Source organism: Oncorhynchus nerka, linkage group LG11 (genome assembly GCF_034236695.1).
Source record: "Oncorhynchus nerka isolate Pitt River linkage group LG11, Oner_Uvic_2.0, whole genome shotgun sequence".
In the NCBI taxonomy this organism is placed as follows: Eukaryota; Metazoa; Chordata; class Actinopteri; order Salmoniformes; family Salmonidae; genus Oncorhynchus; species Oncorhynchus nerka.
In genome coordinates, this window is record NC_088406.1 from 56,597,125 (window position 1) to 56,613,815 (window position 16,691).

The 16,691-nt window shown below is 41.7% G+C and overlaps 1 protein-coding gene across 2 annotated transcripts in view; it reads left to right on the forward strand.

Moving 5' to 3' along the window:
* The window catches only part of col4a4 (collagen, type IV, alpha 4), a 145,169-nt gene that overhangs the window by 111,053 nt on the left and 17,425 nt on the right, over positions 1-16,691 (forward strand). For both annotated transcript variants that reach the window (XM_065024678.1, XM_065024679.1), the window contains 9 exons: positions 3,790-3,971; positions 4,071-4,134; positions 4,315-4,389; positions 5,125-5,232; positions 5,454-5,561; positions 5,676-5,747; positions 5,893-6,021; positions 6,560-6,667; positions 16,122-16,277. In XM_065024678.1, coding sequence (XP_064880750.1) covers positions 3,790-3,971; positions 4,071-4,134; positions 4,315-4,389; positions 5,125-5,232; positions 5,454-5,561; positions 5,676-5,747; positions 5,893-6,021; positions 6,560-6,667; positions 16,122-16,277 — 1,002 coding nt within the window. The remainder of the gene's footprint in view (positions 1-3,789; positions 3,972-4,070; positions 4,135-4,314; positions 4,390-5,124; positions 5,233-5,453; positions 5,562-5,675; positions 5,748-5,892; positions 6,022-6,559; positions 6,668-16,121; positions 16,278-16,691) is intronic.

Consider the following 16,691-nt stretch of genomic DNA (forward strand, 5'->3'; position numbering starts at 1 on the left):
AAGTTTGCTGACAACACGATGGTGGTAGGCCTGATCACCGTGTTGTGTTTTCTTCTAGTACACACCTACTCATTCCAGGGTTTTTCTTTATTTTTACTATTTAATAGTGAAAACATCAACACTATGAAATAACACATATAGAATACTGTAGTAGCCAAAAAAGTGTTAAACAAATCAAAATATATTTTCTATTTTCTTCTAGTAGCCACACTTTTCCTTGATGACAGCTTTACACACTCTTGGCATTCTCTCAACCAGCTTCATGAGGTAGTCACCTGGAAAGCATTTCAATTAACAGGTGTGCCTTGTTTAAAGTTAATTTGTGGAATTTCTTTCCTTCTTGATGCATTTGTGCCAGTCATTTGTGTTGTGACAAGGTAGGCCAAAAAATCTATACAGACAAAGAGTTCATCAAACAACATTATTTCACGACGCATCAGTGACACGGCAGGAGATGTTTTGAAACAATTACTGCTTCGCATAAAATCCAGTGAATTCTATGCTCTACAGATAAATGAGTCAACAGACGTGGCTAGTCTGGCACAGCTCCTGGTATATGTCTGTTGCGTGTATGGGGGGTCAATTAAGGAAGACATCCTATTCTGGACAACAGGAGAGGATATTTTTAAAGTACCTTACAGCTTTGTGACACCTAATGGACTTTGGTGGTCCAGATGTGTTGGTATCTGTACTGATGGTGCAAAATCCATGACAGGGAGACATAGTGGAATGGTAATGCGCATGCAAGCAGTTGCTCCCGATGCCACTTGGGTACACTGCAGCATCCAATGAGAGGCTCTTGCTGCCAAGGGAATGCCTGACAGCTTGAAATACGTTTTGGACACTACAGTAAAAATGGTTAACTTTGTTAAAGCAAGGCCCCTGAACTCTTGTGTATTTTCTGCACTATGCAGTGATATGGGCAGTGACCATGTAACGCTTTTACAAAATACAGAAGTGTGCTGGTTATCAAGGGGCAAAGTATTGACACGTTTTTTGGAATTGAGAGACGAGCTTAAAGTTTTCTTTACTGACCATAATTTTCACTTGTCTGACCGCTTGCATGATGACGAGTTTCTCACGCGACTGGCCTGGGTGGGCCAGGTAGGCCACAGGTCTTTCCATCATTGTATGATTTGTTGTATGCAATTGAACTCAAGCTTACGGACAATGTCAAATGTCAAAAGTGATATAGTGAGGCACCTGAGTGAGTTGGGTGCGCAATTACGCAAATACCTTCCCGAAACGGATGACACAAACAACTGGATTCATTATCCATTTCATACCCTGCCTCCAGTCCGATATCTGAACAAGAGAGCCTCATCGAAATTGCAACAAGTGTTTCTTTGAAAATTGTATTTAATCAGAAGCCACTGCCAGATTTCTGCATAGGGCTGCGCTCAGAGTATCCTGCTTTGGCAAATCGTGCTGTTAAGACACTGATGCCATATGCAACCACATACCTATGTGAGAGTGGATTCTCGGCCCTCACTAGCATGAAAACTAAATACATTCACAGTGTGACTGTGTGGAAAATGATTGAAGACTGAGACTCTCTCCAATACAAGCCAACATTGCAGAGATATGTGCATCCTTTCAAGCACACCCTTCTCATTAACCTGTGGTGAGTTATTTGTTATTTGTTATTTGTATTATTATTTGTGCCCTGGTCCTGTAAGAGCTCTGTCACTTCCCACGAGCCAGGTTGTGACAAAAACTCACACTCATTCTTATGTTTAATAAATGTATTGCATACTGTGTGTGGCAATGATGGCAAAACAACATAAAAAACATTTCAGAGTGCGCTGACCCTGGTCCTAGAGGGGGTACGCAGCTGGAGGTTGAATATTTGAATATTTGAAGTCCCATACGACTATAAACAGTTTGGAACCAGTGGTCAAATATGACATTTTTGGTTCCAATCGCTGTGTCTTTGTGAGACACAGAATAGGTGAACAGAGGATCTCCGCATGTGCGGTTCCCAATGTGAAGCATGGAGGAGGAGGTGCTTTGCTGGTGAAACTGTCTGTGATTTATTTAGAATATAAGGCACACTTAACCAGCATGGCTACCACAGCGATACGCCATCCCAACTGGTTTACACTTTTTTTTAAATATTTGTACCTTTATTTAACTAGGCAAGTCAGTTAAGAACCAATTCTTATTGTCATTGATGGCCTAGGAACAGTGGGTTAACTGCCTTGTTCAGGGGCAGAATGACAGATTTTTACCTTCAGCTCAGGGATTCGATCTTGTAACCTTTCGGTTACTAGTCCAACGCTCTAACCACCTGCCGCCCACTTGGTGGGACTATCATTTGTTTTTCAACGGGACAATGACCCAACACACCTCCAGGCTGTGTAAAGGCTATTTGACTAAGAAGGAGAGTGATGGAATGCTGCATTAGATGACCAATTGAGATGGTTTGGGATGAGTTGGACCACACAGTGACGGAAAAGCAGCCAACAAGTGCTCAGCATATGTGGGATCTCCTTCAAGACTGTTGGAAAAGCATTCCAGGTGAAACTGGTTGAGCGAATGCAAAGAGTGTGCAAAGCTGTCAAGGCAAAGGGTGGCTACTTTGAAGAATCTCAAATATAAAATATATTTTGTTTTGTTTAACCTTTTTTTAGTTACTACATGATTCCATGTGTCATTTCATAGTTTTGATCTCTTCACTATTATTATACAATGTAGAAACAATAAAAATAAAGAAACACCCTTGAATGAGTAGGTGTGTCCAAACTTTTTAATGTGCATTTTTCCCAATACCTTTGGTCCCCTAAAGTGGGGGGACTATGTACAAAAAGTGCTGTAATTTCTAAATGGCTCATCTGATAGGGATGAAAATACCCATAAATTAAAGCTTACCGTATGCACTTTAACCGCATAGTCATTGTAACCTTTCATTTCAAAAAGTGCTGGAGTAAAGAGCCAAAACAACCAAAAATGTGTCGCTGTCCCAATTCTATCTCAGAGATCTACAGACAGTTCCTTGGAATTCATAGTATAGTTTCAGTAGACAGATGTGTTTATTTCTAAATCATGTCCAAACGATTAAATTGGCCACAGGTGGACTCCAATCAAGTGGTACTGACTGACATCTCAAGGATGATCAAAGGAAATTGGATGCACCTGAGCTCAATTTGGAGTGTCATAGCAAAGCGGTGTGAATACTGAATACTGAAATAAATTAGATATTTCTGTATTTTGTGTTCTCTGCATTTGCATACATTTCTAAAAACATTTTTTCTCTTTGTCATTATGGGGTATTGTCTGTAGATGGGTGAGAGAAAAACATCTATTTAATCCATTTTGAATTCAGCCTGTTACTTAACAAAATGGAGAATAAGTCAAAGGGATGTATGGATACTTTCTGAAGGCACTGTAGTTATTCTTTCTGAATTTACATTTAACTGAGTGTCAAGAGCAGCAGATGTAGTATCCAGAGCAAGCGTTGAGTGGTGACATCACCCTGCCTGTGACTGGAAGTAGTGTCGCCCCTTGCTCAATCAAGACCATGGTTTTGGTAGAGCAATTGGAGTGTTTGTGAGTGTTGTAAAGAAGGTCAGGGGTTCACTCCCAGGCAGGACAGAGAAGGGATCTACTCTGTTACACAAGCCATATAGGTTGAAACATTAGGTATTTGCGCTGGCTAATGTTTTGAATAAAATAAGTGTGTTGCATACAGATATGCTGGTTAATTTTTCTTACATTTTTGTATTTGTCTGGCAGCAAGCATAATTGCAAGTTTGACTGCAGTCTTGCTTATTGTAAACCCCATTTCAGGTGACAAGGGTCCTGCGGGAGGCAGGGGTCTACCAGGGTACCCAGGGCTATTGGGGGTTCCTGGCATAGAGGCTGGGCCTCAAGGACCACCTGGTACATGTGGACGCTCAGGTGAACCTGGACTACCTGGCCTGCCTGGCCAAAGGGGTATCATAGGCTTCCCTGGAGAGATTGGTGATCAGGTATGGATGTTAAGAGTACCGACTGTACTTGGTCTGATTATAGACATGGGTCAAATACATGCCAAATACTAAACACTGGTTTTATTGGTGTCTCATTAGGGTGAATCTGGGTGTACTGGATCTCCTGGCACACCTGGCTTCCCAGGGTACAGTGGTCTTAAAGGTACTTCCAATAGACATATAGTCACAACTTCTACAGTATTTTCTCTTCTCATTGTGATGTTGTGCATATCACCAGGGAAAAGCTGCAGGGACTATGACTGATTTGTTAGGCAGAGGTCATTATTGTTTTGTGTAATTCATGCTTTGCGGTGATGAGATCTGAGAGTTGATTGGTTTACAGGTGAACGGGGCGACTCCATTGGCATCCCTGGACCGGGTGGTGATAGAGGAGCTACAGGAGACACTGGAGCATTTGGTAAGAGGATAGGAGATGATACAGCACACATTTAAAAGAGAAGTTCCGGATTTGACAACTTAATGTTAATTGGTTCCTCACCATGAAAATAGTCTATGGGCCAGGAGAAACTGTAAACCATGGTTCAGTTCTCTTAACAGTCACTACAAACTTCTGATAAGTTTTGCCACCACTAGCCAAAAATCTATGGCTGTGATAAGGGCATGCAGACAAAAAGAGCAAGGGGCATCCCTTGAAGCTATTAAGGGGTTTGCCACAATAGATCAGATGGGTCTTAGTAACCAGTAACCATCTCCTGGAGACAGCTGATAACTCCAACACGGGCTCTTCACCAATGATGATACTTGAAGGTAATTGTCCACGTCCCTCCTCCAAGTGTTCGTTCTCAATATAACTACTGCACAGAAGATGTGTAAAGAACTGAGTTAAAATAGTATCTTTCAAATACTTTGGCTGTGATTGATTTAACTTGTTTCGCACTATGGAACTAATGGAAAAGTCCCAAAATTGCTAACCCTCTAATCTGGTAAATTCAGGCTAACTCAAATCAAATGCTCAAACTTTTTTTAAAGAAAAATACTATTTGAGTGCAGGCCTGTTATCAACTTACCACACAATAGCAGATGTGTGCCCTGATCAAGCTAGGGGAAATAGGGAAGCTATAGATGCGCTAGTGACGGTGTATGATGTCTGAACAACCTGTACAGTAAAACTTGCCCCCTCTCCCTCCCTCAGCCGCACCGGGTGACCAAGGTGATGTAGGTGAACCAGGAGTTTCAGGAGCTCCAGGACCTAAAGGGTTAACTGGTCCTCAAGGATCCATCGGACCTCCAGGGCCTGCTGGTGAGGACTTTAACCTTCAAGACGCTTAATTGCACACTACCCAAAACAATGCTTAATTAACACCAATGAACTCTTAACACCCAACATTGTAGGGTTTGTGGGCTTTGCTCACCTTTGTTTGTTAGTGTTGTTGATGATCTCACCAGTGCCTTGATTGGTTTGAGCTCCTAGCTCATACTCTGCTCTCCTCCTTACCCCTCTCTCCTCTCTCTGCTGGGAAGGTGTGATCGGACCCCCAGGCCTGAGTGGTAAACCTGGGGCTGATGGTCTCCCAGGGACCTCTGGACAAACTGGGCCCAAGGGAGACCAAGGACCACTTGGACTCAAAGGTGGGGACATGCTCAACCAGACTAGAAACTAAGGAGATTATTTTACATCAAATGTTTCTATCAATATGAGATTCTAGCATTGACGTACTTTCATTTACTTATTTCGCCTCCCAGGTCCACCTGGACCACTGGGTTTGCATGGACTGGACGGACTAAAGGGTGTGAAGGGAGAGGTTGGGGCCAGAGGTTAGTAAAAGGCACAATGCAGCAATATCAAGATAATCTCTCTGAAATTCTGGAAAATATATAGTTCTCAATATAACATTTGTGAATGTTGAGGAGGTGAGTCATGGAGAGTCAGACATTTTGTTTGTGTGAATGTGTTTCCCAGGCCCAGGTGTGCCCGGTCCCTCCGGTGCTCCAGGCTATAAAGGAGAGAAGGGTTCCAGAGGGTGTCAAGGGCCTCAGGGGCCCTCTCAGCCAGGACCTCTGGGCCCCAAGGGCCAGTCTGGACTAACGGGTACTGTATAACCTCAGTGATACCAACCCCAGAGATATGGACACTGTATCAAACCACTGGCCACATTTAAATGTTTTTTCTTACGTGCAACTTTGCTCGTACATTGTGCATACGTGGAAATCCACAGTATTGTTGTGATTTAGGACTTATTTATTTATATGTTGCATGAAAATGCATGATTTATAAATGAAACATGCTCATGTGATATTTACATGACTATAATGTTTATAGATATTTGACAAATGTTTTTTCATCACATTTTGGGAACTCGTGCCTTGTTTTAGACATTTGGTCTAAAACGAGGCAAATCTTACGAATGAGGCCCATTAACTTTTAATGCAAAAACAGTGTCTCAGAAAGCTTGAATAAAACCCTCCCATGGAGCAGTTGACATACAAGCAGTGCATAATGACAGGTCTTGCTGTTACATTACACATGATATTAGTGTACTGTACTCGTTATATACTGTAAGTTGTGCTTTTCAAAAAGGAGTAGGGTTCAGTAAAATGCTGTGACCAGGAATGTCCTCTCTTTATAGGAAGCCCAGGAGACACAGGTGCCTCCGGTCTACCAGGCATGGACTGTAAGGAGTCCATGCCCGGCCACTGTGGGGAGTCAGGCTTCCCTGGACGCGACGGACCACCAGGTCAGAATCCCAGTTGTCAACGCCTTTAATGACCAGTCTGTATGGGAGTAGGGTGAAGTTTAGTCTGGCTAACACCTAACTCCTCCTGACTACAGAGTCTGGAAAGGCTCTTTTGATGTTGTCGGCACGATGCGTTGATAATGAAGGGGGCTGTGCTTTTTTACTGATTGGTTCTCCTCTGTGTCGTTCTCACTCAAACACCCACATGGACAACCACACACAGCCCCGAGTGCAGCCCACTTCCAATACAACTGTTGGATTTTCAAATCCAAACAACGTGAGGTCTCAACTTTTGAGAGAACTAAGAGCTGTGACACACTGGTCTGGACAGGAGTCCATTTTAAATGCAGTATTCGCACAGCCCATATCTGCGTGAATACTGCATTTAAAATAGACTCCTGTCCAGACCAGTGTGTCACAGCTCTCCCTCGGCGGTGTACCACGTGAATCATGTCAGCGGCTAGGTGAAGTTGCCCCTCGGCGCTGATCTTCGGTCAGTTTTACATTTTCCCCACCAATGTTTTAAGTTCAGGATTAGGGGTGGGGAAGCTGATCCTAGATCTGTACCTAGGGGAAACTTCACTCTGGTGCCTTTTTGTGCCCATAGGAATAAGGCCCGACAGGGGTGTGGTATATGGCCAATATACCACGGCTAAGGGCTGTTCTTAGGCACAACACGAAGACGAGTTCAATTCAATTTATACTATTTCATCCTTTCACCAGAGGAAAAATCTAGCTGCTAATTCTATGTCCATCCTTGCTATGAAATCAAATAATCTTGCCAGCTAGCTATCGACAGAGCAAAATCAAATCAAATTCTGCTGCAGAAATTAAAGAAAATAAGTTGCATTTACATTAGTTTTAGCTGTTTTCTATTGACATTTATTTGGATATACTTTATCCATAATAATTCATGTGATCTCCCCGCATAGAGAGTGAATGGTGTCCTGATGAGACAGCAGCTGTCCTGAGCCAGCCAGGCAAGCTAATGCGTTAGCATAATTGCAACAGGGGTTTGTACAAACCTTGCTATCGGCCTCTACGACCTCGACAAAATGTGTAAATTACATTTGCAAAATGTTTGTGGAGGTCGGAGAGGCAGACAGCAAGGTTTGTAACAAACACCTGTTGTTGCAAACCTTAATGCTAGGCTAGAAGCAAGGGGAAATATACTGAGGGGGTATTTTTCTCTGTAATAAAGCCCTTTTGTGGTGAAAAACTCATTCTGATTGGCTGGGCCTTGCTCCTCGGTGGGTGGGCCTAACTCCCAAGTGGGTGGGCCTACGCCTTCCCAAGCCCACCCATGGCTGTTCCCATTGCCCAGTCCATAAATCAGGGCCTAATGAATTTATTTAAATTGACTGATTTCCTTCTGTGAACCGTAACTCAGTAAAACCTTTGAACTTGTGGCATGATGCATTCATATTTTTGTTTAGTATAATAATAAACACCTTATTGCTTTTCTCTTGTCCTTTGCTGTGGTATATCAAGACCAGTGTAGTGATACTTCAGAGCAGTAAACAGGTATTTTTGCGTCACTCCTGTGGTATATAGTCTCATATACGTGTTTTATCCAAATTACCCGGGTTATAATACTTTTTTTTTTAGAGGGTACTTTTGATTCTGGATGCTGATTGGCTGAAACAGCATTCCAGCCGTGTGTATATCACACCACGGATATGATTGTTCTTTTTGGAGTATTGCTAAGCTGTTCTTGATATACCACGGGAAATTCCAAAAGAAAAGCAATAAGGCTTTTATTCACATATTATTTTTCCTTGCTTCTAGCCTAAAGCTGAAATCCCACAGCGACGGGGGGGCTGCCTTAATTGACATGCGTCTGTTTCAGCTTTTAAACAAATTAAAACACATAAAAAACAACAATTTCATCCATTTTGAATTCAGGCTATAACACAACAAAATGTGGAATAAGTCAAGGGGTATGAATACTTTCTGAAGGCTCTGTATATGCATATGATTGAAATCAACACAGTTCGACTCTTGTTTTCAAATGCATAGCCTATTTCAATCAATCAAATGTATTTATAAAGCCCTTTTTACATCAGCCAATGTCACAAAGTGCTATACAGAAACCCAGCCTAAAACCCCAAACAGCAAGCGATGCAGATGTAGAAGCACGGTGGCTAGGAAAAAGTCCCTAGAAAGGCAGGAACCTAGGAAGAAACCTAGAGAGGAACCAGGCTCTGAGGGGTGGCCAGTCCACTTCTGACTGTGCCGGTTTGAGATTATAACAGTACATGGCCAAGATGTTCATAGATGACCAGCAAGGTCAAATAATAATAATCGCAGGGTGCAACAGGCCAGCACCTCAGGAGTAAATTTTAGTAAGGACCTACTGAAGAGATGAGTCTTCAATAAAGACTTAAAGGTCGAGATCGAGTCTGCGTCTCTCACATGGATAGGCAGACCACTCCATAAAAATTGAGCTATATAGGCTCCCGAGTGGCGCAGCGGACTCAATGCTTGAGGTTTCACTACAGATACCCTGGTTCGATTCCAGGCTGTATTACTACCGGCCATGATTGGGAGTCCCATTGGGTGGTGCACAACTGGCCCAGCGTCATACGGGTTTTTATGTTGTAGACCGTCATTGTAAATAATAATTTGTTCTTAAGTGACTTGCCTAGTTAAATAAAAATATAGGAGAAAGCCATGCCTCCAGCTGTTTGCTTAGAAATTCTAGGGACAATAAGGAGGCCTGCGTCTTGTGACTGTAGCGTACGTGTAGGTATGTACGGCGGGACCAAATCAGAGAAATGGGTAGGAGCAAGTCATGTAATACTTTGTAGGTTAACAGTAAAACCTTGAAATCAGCCCTCGCCTTAAGAGGAAGCCAGTGTAGAAGCTAGCACTGGAGTAATAGGATCAAATTTCTGGATTCTAGTCAAAATTCTAGCAGCCATGATTAGCACTAACTGAAGTTTATTTAGTGCTTTATCCAGGTAGCCAGAAAGTAGAGCATTACAGTAGTTTAATCTAGAAGTGACAAAAGCATGAATTCACTTTTATACATTTTTGGACAGAAAGTTTCAGATTTTTGCAATGTCACGTAGATGGAAAAAAGCTGTCCTTGAAATAGTCTTTATATGTTCGTCAAAAGAGAGATCGGGGTCCAGAGTAACACCGATGTCCTTCAGTTTTATTTGTGACGACTGTACAACCATCAAGCTTTGTCACGCCCTGACTTTAGAGATCATTTTAATTATCTATTTGGTTAGGTCAGGGTGTGACTAGGGTGGGAAATCTATGTTTTCTATTTCTTTGTTGTCCTGGGTATGGGTCCCAATCAGAGGCAGCTGTCTATCGTTGTCTCTGATTGGGGATCATACTTGGGCAGCTTTTTCCCACCTGTAGTTTGTGGGATCTTGTTTTGGTACTGTGCTGTTTAGCCCTACTAAACTTTACGTTTCATTTGTATTTGTTGTTTTTTCGGTGTTCATTGAATAAAGTAAGATGTACGCCTACCATGCTGCACCTTGGTCCGATACTTCCATCGACGAGCGTAACAAGATTAATTGCCAGATCCAACAGGAGATCTCTTTGTTTCTCGGGACCTAGAACTAGCATCTCTGTTTTGTACGAGTTTAAAAGTTAAAAGTGTGCAGACATCCACTTCCTTATGTCAGAAACACAGGCTTCCAGGGAGGGCAATTTTGGTGCTTCACCATGTTTCATCGAAATGTACAGCTGTGTATCACCAGCAGAGCAGTGAAAGTTAACATTATGTTTAGTTAGCTTTGCGACAGTGTCAAAAATACATTTGGGATTTTATTTATTCTCCTCAATTGGAAAAATAGGATGATCGAGCAGCAGTGGGGGTTCTGCCATTTTTTTACGGTACTCTCTTTCCAAGCTAGTCGTAAGACTTCCAGTTTAGTGGAGCGCCATTTCCTTTCCAATTTTCTGGAAGCTTGCTTCAGGGCTCGAGTATTTTCTGTATTCCAGGGGGCTAGTTTCTTTTGACAAATGTTTTTTGTTTTTAGGGGTGCAACTGCATCTAGGGTATTACGCAAGGTTACATTTTAGTTCCTCATTTAGGTGGTTAACCGACTTTTGTACTCTGATGTCTTTGGGTAGGTGGATGGAGTCTGGAAGGGCATCTAGGAATCTGTGGGATGTCCTAGCATTTATAGCACGGCTTTTGATGATACTTGGTTAGGATTTTATCAGATTATTTGTTGCGATTGCAAATGTAATAAAATGGTCGTCCGATAGTCTAGGATTATGAGGGAAAAAATAAAGATATTCCACAGGACAAAACTAGGTCCAGAGTGTGACTGGCAGTGAGTAGGTCCAGAGACATGTTGGACAAAACCCGCTGAGTCGATGATGGCTCCCAAAGCCTTTTGGAGTGGGTCTGTGGACTTTTCCATGTGAATGTTAGTCACCAAAAATCTGAATATTATCTACCACGACTACAAGGTCTGATAGGAATTCAGTGAGGAATGCCGTGTACGGCCCAGGAGGCCAGTGAACTGCAGCTATAAAAAGTGATTGTGTAGGCTGAATAGATTTCATGACTAGAAGCTCAAAAAACAAAAACGCAGTATATTTTTTGGGGGGAGGGTAAATAGAAATTTGCGTAAATTTCGTAAATGTTAGCAACACCTCTGCTTTTGCGGGATGCATGGGGGATATGGTCACTAGTGTAACGATGAGGAAATTCATCAAGTAAATTCATCAAGCTTAAGCCATGCTTCAGTCAGGCCAATCACATCCAGGCTGCATCACATCTGGCAGTGATTGGGAGTCCCATAGGGCGGCGTGCAATTGGCCCAGCGTCGTCCGGGGTAGGCCGTCATTGTAAATAAGAATTTGTTCTTTACTGACTTGCCTAGTTAAGTAAAGATTATGATCAGTCACCATCAGTTCATTGACTATAAGTGAGGGATCTAACATTTAAGTAGCGCTGTTTTGAGATATCACAATCTCTTTCAATAATGGCAGGAATGGAGGAGGTCTTTATTCCAGTGCTAAGGTAAACACCGCCATGTTTAGTTTTGCCCAACCTAGATTGAGGCACAGACACGGTCTCAATGGGTGTAGCTGAGCTGACTACACTGACTGTGCTAGTGGCAGACTCCACTAAGCTGGCAGGCTCGCTAACAGCCTGCAGCCTGGCCTGCAGCCTGGCCTGCTGCCTGACCTGCACCCTGGCCTGCACCATGACCTGCACCCTATCTCATTGTGGAGCTAGAGGAGTTATACTTGTCAATTCAATTCTAGCCTACAGCCCAATACATTTGTTAACTACAATTCTAGCCTACTTATAAAGTAGGGAAGATCATAAAAATTGTCTAATACAAATGACCCACTCAATCTCTAGAACAGATTTTATTCATTTTAACCGGCATTGACTAAGCATGCACATGTTGGAAGTTTACATACACTTAGGTTGGAATCATTAAAACTAGTTTTTCAACCACTCCACAATTTTCTTGTTAACAAAGTATAGTTTGGCAAGTCGGTTAGGACATCTACTTTGTGCATGACACCACGTAATTTTTCCAACAATTGTTTACAGACAGATTAGTTGATTTATAATTCACTGTATCACAATTCCAGTGGGTCAGAAGTTTACATACACTAAGGTGACTGTGCTTTTAAACAGGTTGGAAAATTCCAGAAAAGTCAATCATGGCTTTAGAAGCTTCTGATAGGCTAATTGACATCATTTCAGTCAATTGGAGGTGTACCTGTGGATGTATTTCAAGGCCTACCTTCAAACTCAGTGCCTCTTTGCTTGACATCGTAGGTAAATCAAAAGAAGTCAGCCAAGACCGCATAATTTTTTTTTGTATGCCTCCACAAGTCTGGTTCATCCTTGGGAGCAATTTCCAAATGCCTGAAGATACCACATTCATCTGTACACACAATAGTAGGCAAGTTTAAACACCATGGGACCACACAGCCGTCATACCGCTCAGGAAGGAGACACTCTCTGTCTCCTAGAGATGAACGTACTATGGTGCGAAAAGTGCAAATCAATCCCAGAACAACAGCAAAGAACCTTGTGAAGATGCTGGAGGAAACGGGTACAAAAGTATCTATATCCACAGTAAAACGAGTCCTAAATCAACATAACCTGAAAAGCCGCTCAGCAAGGAAGAAGCCACTGCTCCAAAACCGCCATAAAAAAAGCCAGACTATGGTTTGAAACTGCACATGGGGACAAAGATCGTACATTTTTTAGAAATGTCCACTGGTCTGATGAAACAAAAATAGAACTGTTTGGCCATAATGACTTTCGTTATGTTTGGAGGAAGAAGGGGGAGGCTTGCAAGCTGAAGAACACCATCCCAAACGTGAAGTACAGGGGGTGGCAGCATTATGTCGTGGGGGTGCTTCGCTGCAGGAGGGACTGCTGCACTTCACAAAATAGATGGCATTATGAGGGAGTAAAATTATGTGGATATATTGAAGCAACATCTCAAGACATCAGTCAGTCAGTTAAAGCTTGTTCGCAAATGGGTCCTCCAAATGGACAATGACCCCAAGCATACTTCCAAAGTTGTGACAAAATGGCTTAAGGACAACAACGTCGAGTTATTGGAGTGGCCATCACAATGCCCTGATCTCAATCCTATAGAAAATATGTGAGCTGAACTGTAAAAGTGTGCGCGAGCAAGGAGGCCTACAAACCTGACTCAGTTACACCTGCTCTGTCAGGGGGAACTTATTATGGGAAGCTTTTGGAAGGCTATGCTACCAAATACTAGTTGAGTGTAAATACATTTATGACCCACTGGGAATGTGATGAAATAAATCAAATCTGAAGTAAATCATTCTCTCTACTACTATTCTGACATTTAACATTCTTAAAGGAAAGTGGTGATCCTAACTGACATAAAACAGGGATTTTTTACAAGGATTAAATGTCAGGAATTGCGATAAACTGAGTTTTAATGCATTTGGCTAAGGTGTATGTAAACTTCTGACTTCCGACAACTGTAGATAGAATGTTGTTGGATTCATGCATTGCTACACTGCATTCTATTTCCTGGGTGAGCACGCTGGTTCACGTGCGAAAAATAAAATACATTTTTAACTGCGGTGTGATTTGGGATTAATATTTGGTTTACAACAGTGGGTGTTTATATGAACCTTGCTGTCAACCACTGCGACCTCGGCAACAATGTTGCAATTTTAGAAATGTTATCTCCCCTGTACCATAGAGAGTAAACCTTGTCCTGACGAGACAGCAACTGAGCCAGGCGAAATCATGCATCAACATCATAACATAATTATCGATATATCCAAATAAATGTAAATTGAAAACGGTTAAAACAGACATGCAGTACGTTTGCTGTCAGTCCAGCTGCGGAGTTTGACGTACTGGTATTGTATACGTCTTTCTTTTTCCAAACGCAGTTAAGCCAAAACCACGCCCCGTTATTCAGAGGGGTGTTCTACAACGCTCCCATTGGCTAGCTAGCTTTGTCTCACTCACAAGTGATCAGTGCAGAGACAGTGACCTTCCAATGTAAGGATGGAAAGTGTAATTTAACAATTAGCTGCCAACTGTAATGCAGGCCTATTATTATCATGGTTGGGAACATTTGCCCATGTATTTATTTTCAGAGTTGTAAAAATGTCTCAGAACTCTGAATTCCCTCAATTGAGGGTCAGCTTAGTTAACCTAGGCTACTTAACGTTACCAGCTTGGTAGTTTAAGTTGTTATATTATCATTAGGAGTCTATTATCAGGTAGAATCATGCTTATCATTCATCCTTTCTCAAATATATATTAGGTAATCATTCAGTCTAATACGCTATGCTACAGCCATTGAATCTGTCTTTGAGCGTTAAAGGACGTTATAATGGCTAGCTTGGTCCACAACATTGTTATTATATTTTTCAATGTTGAAATACAAGGGCAAACGCTAATGATCAGTGATCTGTAATTTCGTGCTTTGTGATATTCACTTCCGATCTTGGAGACTTAGAGAGCACTCAAAGGGTTGTAGAACACCCTTCTGAATAACGAGCCGTGGTTTTGGCTTAACTGCATTGGGAAAAAGAAAGACACGCATTGTATATCTGTGTAGTTGGCTAGCTAGCAAGGGAGAAGAACGTTTGCCAGCCTGCATTGCAACCAATCGTTGTTTGAATGGCAACAATGGAAATATAATTAGCAACCAGATTTGTGTCCGGACTATACCCTCCTTTTGGATAGATGAAAGACCGTGATCCCTTGCTGATTTAAAACTTGTGCTTAATACGGGCAAAACAAAATACATGTTTGTAAGAATATTCACTCATTAGATGGTTCTCCAATCGAACATGTTCCCGCATATAAATAGTTAAGCATCAGGATTGATGTGAATTTTACACTTTTAAAAAAACATAAAGATGAGCTGGTTAAGAAACTAAGATTTATAGTGGCATTTTTCTACAGAAATAGATCATGCCTTTCTCTAAGTAGTAGGAAGCAGATTATACAGTCAACCTTTTGATCTGTTCTTGATTATGGTGATATTATTTAGCAAAGTGCAGCTGCTACTTCTCTTAAACCTTTGGATACCATCTACTATAGTGCCCTTCGTCTTGTTACAGGTCAAAAGGTTATCTGGACTATGCTAAAGATCCATAGATCTCTGCTTACTTGCCTGTCTGTTTACAAGGCCCTACTTCAAAAACTTCTGTCTTATCTAACTTTGCTGTTGAAGTATAGACACCTAAGTTGCCTAACCCATTCAGAGGATTGGTTAATGCTTGATGTTCCTAGGGGGCTCTACCGAGCTAGGTAAATTTGCTTTTAGTTCTAATGCACCGTATTGCTCAAACAAAATTCGAAATACATTTCATCTTGATGTTCTTGATGATCTGTTGCTGTTCTGGCAAACTAAAGTATTGATTGGAGACTTATTGGTGGAGGAATGTAACTTTTTCTGGGGATGTTTTATTTGTGTTTCCCTTGACAAGTTTTATTTTATTTTAATGTGTGTATATGGGTATATTTACATTGTATAATACAGGACGCATGTTAAAATAAAGGTTCATTGTTTAGACATATATATTATTTAAAAAATATATCAAACGTTTTTGATAAATATGTTAATCAAATGTTTTTATATGTTGGCAACCGGTTATTAAAAGCAAAAAAAGCCTAAGAACAGCCCTTAGCCTTGGTAATGGGCCATATAAGACACCCCCTTGGGCCTTATTGCTTAAATATAGCAGACTACTAATATAGCAACATTTTTATTTTGCAATGACACGCAATGTGAGAGTAAAATTCTAAGATGCAGGGCAATTGCAAGGTTCAGTATTTGAAGCTCCAATCAATTTAAACCAAATGTTTATTTTGTTCACAAGTGTCATTGTGAGAAGAACATTTATTTTTTTATTAGTATTTTATGTTGCTGCAAAAACAATTGTTACTAACACAGTCACAATTAACACTTTAGTTGTGTGTGTGGTGATGTTTCAGGTTCACCAGGTGACATTGGCTGCTCCGGCCCTGCTCTGCCCATGACCAGTGAAGAGGGGGACAACGGTGTGCCCGGCTTACCAGGGCTCAAAGGGGACAGGGGGACTTCAGGCCCCCCCGGGCTGCCTGGCATTGCAGGGTTACCTGGGCCTAAAGGTAACAGGACAGACCTGGGTTGTGTTCATAAGACACTAAATGGAGGAAAGTGTATTGAAACTGGGAGGGACTAGCTGGACGCTCATTTTGTCGTTCTGTTGCGAAACGTTAAGTAACTTTTTGTTGTGTGCTCTAACAAACATGACCTGGACTGTATAATAAAGGCCTCCTCATACAGCCAGATGCTACCCTTGGTAACATAGTAAAGTAACGTAGAGTCCGCCCTCTCAGATACTCCAATGCTTTCATTGTTTGATAACGCATTGATCTAAGTGGAAGATCCACTTAAGCATGTGCCAGTGCCGACCAGGTACATGTTTGGGGTGGAGATCACAGAAATGTACAATACGTGCGTATGTGGACACCTGCTTGTCAAACATCTAAATCCAAAATCATGGGGATTAATATGGAGTT